This window comes from Macroventuria anomochaeta (genome assembly GCF_010093625.1).
Source record: "Macroventuria anomochaeta strain CBS 525.71 unplaced genomic scaffold BU25scaffold_2, whole genome shotgun sequence".
In the NCBI taxonomy this organism is placed as follows: Eukaryota; Fungi; Ascomycota; class Dothideomycetes; order Pleosporales; family Didymellaceae; genus Macroventuria; species Macroventuria anomochaeta.
The window spans coordinates 1,574,538-1,581,563 of record NW_022985363.1 but is presented as its reverse complement, the minus strand read 5'-3'; the positions used below and the strand labels follow the sequence as shown (position 1 = coordinate 1,581,563).

The following is a 7,026-nucleotide window of genomic DNA, read 5'->3' as shown; positions in this document are numbered from 1 at the left end:
TCAGGGAAAGCTCGACAAGGCAGAGAACATGTACATGCAAGCGCTGCAAGGCTACAAGAAGGCGCTAGGGGAAGATCACACGTCGATACTTGGTACAGTCAACAACCTGGGCGACCTCTACAGAGAACAGGTATACGAAAAGGCAGTTGTACCGGAAAGGATCTCTACTTATGTCCCAGCTCTCAACACAATGTGGGCCCTTGGCTCGCTATCTAACTGCTTAGGCCGTGTGGACGAGGCCAGAGCGTGGTACTCAAAAGCGCTCTGTGGCTACGAGAAGATGTTTGGGGAAAGTCATCCCAAGTGTCAGCCATTGCGCGACAATCTTCTCGCTCTGGATGACACAGAGCAGGGCGGCAACGTCCCATGCGGGACAGCAGTGCAGGAGCGAGTGTATAGCGAAGGCTTTATGGACCCCCGTCACTCACAGCCTGCACCGGCTTCAAGACGGCATAGAGTGCTAAAGAAGCTGGGCTGGAAGCGGACATGAAGCAGGCTGGCTGCAGGATTCGCAAGTACTCAAGGTTCTGGTAGGTGCAGCTACCGTAGATGCTCTAGGCGTAGGTAAAAATCTAGTCGTACTGCAAGGCCTTGGGTGTCGAAAGCTCGATCACTGCAAACACCAGACGATGGCGACTGTATGCACACCAGCAGGCGGTGCTTGCTCGGCAAAATGTGATACGGCAGTTGTGAGAATGCACCCACAGCGTTGCTCTTGGGCGGCGGGTTCGACGCAGGAGCTCAACGGCATTCGTGGCCTACACACCCCTCCTTCCTCCCAGTCAAGCATGTCACACCGGGCAGAATAAGAATGACACTATTCGCTTGATATTGCGCCGGTACAGTGGAGATGCACCACAGCAGCCTGGAGGATGAAGAGGAAAGTGCGAAAGTCATGTTGGGAAACGCAATGCTGATGCGCGAGTCGCTGCTGTGGTGTCTGGTTCCCGGGCTTCCGAACTCTGTGATTCAGCGCGAACTTGCTGACAACACGACCAGCTATATTAGTCTGAGTTACCTTATCGGTTGTAAAGATTCTGCCATTCCATTGTCGAACTTCACTACCCGCGGTGGAAATGCGGCGGCATTACAGCTCACTTCTTTGCGTTTCGTCGCACCTGGCTTCTTCCATTGCCTTCCCATGCTGAAGCTGTGCTTCCTGTTGCTGCATCAGCCATCGGCCCCCATTCTCCTATACTGCAAACTGCTTACTGCCATCGAAGCCGCCATCTCTGCCTTCTCTCCGTTCTGCTCGTTATGACATGCTTGGTCGCGGCAAAACATAAGTGCTTGCTTCTTCAGGCTAGCCCGGACTAGCGCAACACCCCGAGGTCAGCATTCTCTCCCTTTCCAAACTTTGACAACCTTGCTACATCGGTTTCCTTGATAGAAGTAAACCAGTGAGCTGCCCAACCTTTGATACAGCTACCTGTGGCGAAAATGCAGAGGCAGGACCTCTTATCACGCGTTCCATCGCACCTGTTCTCTTCTATTGCCTCTTCCTGCTTGAGCTATCCTTCTTTGTCACTGCAACTCACTGTCAGGTCACCCCTAACTGACATTGTATGTCTCTAGTGCTGTTTTCTCTTCTACCTGCTCGGCTCGACAAGATCGATTGAAAGGAAGAAGAGGGTATTGCAGCTCAACAACTGCAGATGCTAAGCAGATGCGTCCCGTCCAAGGAGTTTGTTGAATCTGGCCGGAGAATTGTAAGCTTCCTCATCTTGATTGCAAATCCTTAGAGTCAGCGCGTTCTATGACATTAACAACCACCATCAACTAGTATACAATCCGCTGCTACACCAACGGGCCGTCAGATCAGGTCCAATATCAACCCAATCAAGGTAAGCTAGCGCAACAGACAGGCGGGTGCAGGGCTCTTAACGGTCTCTTGAGACGGCGCAGGCTCAACGCCATCGTTGTCGCCGTCTTCCATCTCCTCTACCTGTGTCGCAGGCGCCGGCGCATTTGCCTCAATCGACAGCGTTGCTTTTTTGCTTATGGAGCCGCTAGAGATGCCCTCAGAGCCTAGCCAGTCGTGCCAGAAACAAATGCGAAGCTGGTTTTCGACCCACGAGTTGGTTACGATGTCGTGCGGCATCAGGCAGAGCATGTCCCAGCCCAGCTGCTTGGCTGCTTCGTACCAGCGGAGCGCTTGGTGCAGCCGCCTATTGAACCGCTGTCGCTGTTGAGGCCCTGAAGCGGGGGTGATAGACAGCAGCAAGGCGTCCATGGCCTCCGAGCTGACCTTTCCCTTGCCGTGTCAGTTGTTGCCCTTGTTGTTCAGCCCCACAGCGTCCTGAGCCCGGATGTGGTCGATCTTCTCGGTGTACGCCTTGCCGAGGAAAGCCACGGCCCAGCGGTTCTTGATATGATGATATCCAGCGCCTGCTTGTAGCGGTCGCACAGGCTCCAGACCGAGGCGAGCGCGCTCTGGGACATGGTTGAAGGGCCACTCCTCTGTGACAGCTGCCAGCGGCTGCGTGAGGAAGCAGGCGGGCGAGCCTCCGCAGGCTCCTGCGCAAAAGGAGAGCCTTGCGTACGCCAGCTCCGCAAAAAGGCAGCCGCAGAGACCTGGGTGCTACTCTTGTGATAGGTAGTGCGCCGATTGGACTCGCGGTCAAGCCCACAATGTCGTATCCCTGTGGGGGCACTTCAGGCGCCGAAGCCCTTCGTATGGAACAAGTGGTATCTCGCACGAGAGAGCAACGGCAGCGTGAATCTCATAGAGTAAGCCAACCGACAAGGCTGTTGACACTGCACAGCTCTTTCTTTGCACCAAACATTCGTGAATCTGTGGAACAGTTGCAGATAGTCCTCGTCGAAGACTGTGGAAGCTATCTGCGAGTGCGGCGGTGCGTGGTCATGGGGACGATGCGCTAGGCACCAGTAACAGTCAGCGGCATTGATGACAGCAAGAGCGAAGACTTATCACTTGTTTTGATATCTAGTACTACTTCCTTCCTTGTCTAACCGCGCTACAGCCTACCAACTTTAGTGGCGGCCTGTTGGTGTAAGCTTGTTGCTGTTTCAAGCCAGTGACCATCTCGCAGCCACGCATTTGCGACCCGCCTATCAGAAGCTGGGGTCTCAGGCTTACGAAGCCTCGAATCGGCTAACATGCTCGTCCTCTTTGCAGATATAGCGAACAAGCGGCATACAATTGTCTTCCCTAGCAGTAGGTTGAGTACACAGCTGCCAGCGGTGGGGAACGTCCGGTGGGGAACGTCCGAAGACTGAACAATCCTGTCACACAAGTTTCACTAGCGTCGTGATATTCCATGGCATTAGTCACTTCATAACCGCTACTCTTTCCACTCTTTGAACGCTTTCGGCTTATCCCGGCTGTTCCACTGCAAAGTCCGCGAAATACTGTTAATCCAATCCGTCTTCCTCTTATTCATAGGCAGCACGCATGGGAACGGGAACCTGCTCGCACTAATCGTGACGTAGTCGCCAGGCTTGAGCTCGACCCGTTCTCTTCCATCGAAACTTGCCCACGAGCTTGTTCTTGCATCGTACGGAACTCCACATCGCAACACTATCGTGTCTGGCAGGATGATCGGCCTGAAGGATAAGGTGTGTGCGCAAATGGCTGTAACAAGGATAACGGGGTTGTCGGGGTGGCAGAGCGAGCCTCCCGCTGCCAAATTATATGCTGTCGAACCCGTGGGTGTTGAGACGCAGATGCCGTCTGCCTGAACAGTCGTGAAGTGCTCGTCATCGCCGAATAACTCAATCGAGGACATGGTTGGGTTTGGGCCGCGATCTACTACCACCTCGTTCAAGATGTTGTAGGTGCCGTCCGGTCGATGTGTATGATGGTCCTCCGCCTCTTCTCCAATTAGCTGCTCTACCAAGTCAGACTGGTCCTCATTGTCGCGGGTTTGCGATCGCATAACGGTCGCCTCGAAGCGCAAGCGTAGGTTAACGGTGATACCTTCTTCGAAAGCGCGAGACAGGGTTTGTGGGTAGAGATCGTAGTCAAACTTGGTCAGGAAGCCGAGCGATCCGAGGGAGAATGCGAGAACAGGTGGTACTACACGCTGGAAGAGCCACGATGAGTACAGTACAGTGCCATCACCACCAAGCTAGTACGATTAGCAGCCGTTTGATCATTGAGCGTCGAGCCACCTACTGCCAGGACAATATCGAAGGTTTGCGGCTTCTGCTCGCAAAGCTCGTTCGTCCAGAACTTCAGTCGCCCCTCGTAAGACGGGTTTTTTTGAAGCAGGCCCTTGGTGTCGAAGATCTTGTTGTCCTCCAGCGTGTGCTCGACGTATACCTTGTAACCAGGGTCTTTCGTCAGGAGCCAATCAACGGTCTCTCTTGTGTTCGTGATCAGACCCTCGTCATGCGCCTTCCCAAGAATGAAGATATTCTTGACGTGCAGCTTTAGGCGGATCTGCGCCAGCTTCTTCGACAGCTCCCTGATCCCAAACGCCATGTCTGATATTTGCTTCTTAGTCAACAACCGCGAGTGTTGTGTCGCTTCGGCGTGAGAGTGTGGGTCTTTGTCCATGAGCCGTTCTTGGGCAAGCCCTTCGTATGACTGTTCTTGTTGTTGGGATGGAACGCCATCGTGCTTTTCAAGTAACTCGTGAACTATGCACGACGTATTACGGCGGTCGTTGCCCGGGCGTGCGCTCATCTTGCCGAAGTGAGAGTGTTGAAGGGGAGGTGCTAGGGAGGCTTTGCGTCTGTGTATACTACCGCCCTCGAAGATGACCTGGACCTCTTAACTGGCCGTCGTGATGGTGGGGATGGTGGGGTGATGTACCTCGAGCGCGTCGTCATTACTATATATGCTGTTGGACCTCTTAGTATCCTGGTCGCCTACTTCATTCTCAGAGTGGAAGTTAGCCTAGACCGCGTCGTTATGACGTTGTTTTCAAATACCTCATTTACAAAGACCGCAGCAGACTCCGTAGCGACCAGCGCATTCGGATCGAAGTAGTCTTTCGTCATGACTACAGGCCGTGAAAATATCGAGAACAATTCAAAGTCCTCGAGGGTGGGGTTGAGGTTCGTGTGGTTGGATTATGTGCGCAAAGTTCAGGTCCAAGCACAGGCGCGACCCTAGGCGTTCCTGGCGCCGGCCATCGTGGCTGCCCCGCTTATCGTTGATCCACGACCCGCATGTCATGCTCACTCATCCCTTGTGCGTCTGCATGCGGCCCACGAATCGTTGAACCGATGTCTCACGAAGGCACGTAATTATAACGGTACTTCGACAGACTGCAGCACTTCTTCCACAACGTCGTCAGCGGTCACACCGTCGAGAACAGCCTTCACAGCCTCAAGAGAGCTACCCCATTGCATACTGCGTTCGTTCTCTGGTGCCGTGATGATAATGCGGTGTGGGTAGATTTTGCGAGCAGCAAGCGCGACCATCGATGGCGAGATGTAGTCCAGATTGTGAAGAGGTGCAAGAGTACTGCAAGGTCAGCAACAATAAGAGGGTAGAAACGCGATTACTTACAACGCCAAAGTGTTGAAGTGCCTCGTGGCCAATGCAGAGATGCCACCAGCGACAGCTCGATGGAGCCTCATGAAGACTACTATGTTGTGCAGGTACGCACGAACCTCGGAACTGATCTTGATATTTGCCATACGAGTAGTGAACGTTGCAAGGTCCTTTTGGTAGTGAATAGACGTGTCACAATCATAGTAAAAGCACGTACCTCTGCTGAGAACAAAGCTGGCTGGGGTGATCGCTTCGCGAGTATGAATGGAGGCGTATGAATGACGGAAGAAGTCGACCGATCATCTTGGAGAGCTTGTGCCTTCTCGTGTTGCTCTTCGATGTTTGGCAGGCCGTCTCCGAAGTAGTGCTTGTGCGAGATGAAGAACTGATCATTCTGTGGCTTTGTAAGCACTGTACAACTGATCAGATCAAGTATGGATCATACTAGATGCATCGTCAAGCGCGTAGTGTTGAGGTCATTCAACGCAATGAACAGGAAAGGCCGAGGGGCAGCATGTACAGCAGTCCTGGTGAAGTTGCGCTTGCCTCTCATGAGCTGTAGACGGTCAGCCAAAGCCATGACAAAATGACCTGCATAGTACCTCGAGGGCCTGGATCTGGACTTGAGAGTTCGCTCGATCCAGGTTCTTCGCAACGACGATGTTTGCGATTCTTCCACTGTCAAGCTGTGCGAAAGCACTGGGCGTTCTGGAGATGCGACGATGAGGTCGCTTTGGTGATCCGGAAAGTGACGCGAACTGTGGTGAAGGTAAGCCACAGAGCCTATTACAGTTCAGAGACAGACGTTACCTTGACGTTGCTAGCTTCGGTCTTGCTGTTGAAGTAGTCATCTGTCTCATCTTTGACGAGAATGCCGCAGCCGAAGTCGTCGAGTGTGGTCTGCTTATTGCACTCCAGCACAGCCCACGTGAGACCAAACACATCAGTGGCCACCTGGCTGCGTTAGTTCGTGTGAAACCTACAGGAGTACTTCACTGACTAGCTTTAACTCTTCTTCTACATTGTCGAGCAGTTGCCCTTCGGTCTGGATGATGCAGTGCTGCTCAGCAACGAGGCAGACGAGCACAGCAAGCTCCAGGTCGCTCAAGGTCTGCACCCTCTCGACCAAGCGTTCACGCGCTTCCTCCATCGAACGTCTTTAGACGGCTGGCCAGCGCTCACATGCTCAGATGTGCGATATTTGTGGTTGCAAAATTGAATGAAAGCTGATTGTTGATGGTGTGAGTGTTGGAAAAGGTGCGAAGCTGAGCCGTCTCTAGCGTGTCACGGACCACCCTAGTCTTCTTTCTCGCCCTGTTGAAGCTCCTCCATCCCCGTCCCATCACTTTCTAAAATCTATCAATCTGCACGGGCAAGATAGAGAGCTCACGACAACATTTGAGTTCATAGAGCGAGACTGCGCGTTTTGGATTTGCTCTCAAACTGTATATAGTATGCTAATGATTGTCGACTTGAACCGACGCGTCCGCCCGGAGCTACTTTACCGCTTGCGCTGGAATATTCCTGAACGACATCCAAGTCACGACTGCCCATGATGA

The 7,026-nt window shown here is 53.1% G+C and overlaps 5 protein-coding genes across 5 annotated transcripts in view; 2 read left to right on the top strand and 3 right to left on the bottom strand.

Annotated features, from left to right (window-relative positions):
• BU25DRAFT_487441 (uncharacterized protein) overlaps positions 1 to 522 on the top strand; it is a 4,930-nt gene extending 4,408 nt beyond the window's left edge. Inside the window, exon 4 of the mRNA XM_033711280.1 lies at positions 1 to 522. Coding sequence (XP_033567296.1) covers positions 1 to 490 — 490 coding nt within the window. The 3' untranslated portion in view covers positions 491 to 522.
• Positions 523 to 575: 53 nt separating this feature from the next.
• Positions 576 to 1,625, top strand: BU25DRAFT_406362 (uncharacterized protein). The gene is made up of 2 exons (XM_033705255.1): positions 576 to 1,331; positions 1,576 to 1,625. Exon 1 carries the CDS (start codon positions 911 to 913, stop codon positions 1,259 to 1,261), a length of 351 nt encoding a protein of 116 aa, XP_033567295.1. The 5' UTR covers positions 576 to 910; the 3' UTR covers positions 1,262 to 1,331; positions 1,576 to 1,625.
• A 302-nt stretch (positions 1,626 to 1,927) lies between these two features.
• On the bottom strand, positions 1,928 to 2,152 carry BU25DRAFT_311717 (uncharacterized protein; the record flags this gene model as incomplete). Its single annotated transcript, XM_033702142.1, has 1 exon — positions 1,928 to 2,152. A coding segment is annotated over one exon (225 nt), but the record flags the coding sequence as incomplete, so codon positions are not given.
• Positions 2,153 to 2,953: 801 nt separating this feature from the next.
• BU25DRAFT_427828 (ATP-NAD kinase) lies at positions 2,954 to 4,447 on the bottom strand (the record flags this gene model as incomplete). The annotated part of the gene is made up of 3 exons (XM_033708472.1): positions 2,954 to 2,969; positions 3,328 to 4,091; positions 4,139 to 4,447. 3 exons carry the CDS (start codon positions 4,445 to 4,447, stop codon positions 2,954 to 2,956), a joined length of 1,089 nt encoding a protein of 362 aa, XP_033567293.1.
• Positions 4,448 to 5,217: 770 nt separating this feature from the next.
• Positions 5,218 to 6,617, bottom strand: BU25DRAFT_329629 (uncharacterized protein; the record flags this gene model as incomplete). Its single annotated transcript, XM_033702325.1, has 6 exons — positions 5,218 to 5,437; positions 5,579 to 5,637; positions 5,685 to 5,861; positions 6,070 to 6,225; positions 6,278 to 6,421; positions 6,468 to 6,617. The coding sequence occupies 6 exons, from the start codon at positions 6,615 to 6,617 to the stop codon at positions 5,218 to 5,220; spliced, it is 906 nt and encodes a 301-aa protein (XP_033567292.1).
• Positions 6,618 to 7,026: the final 409 nt, after the last annotated feature.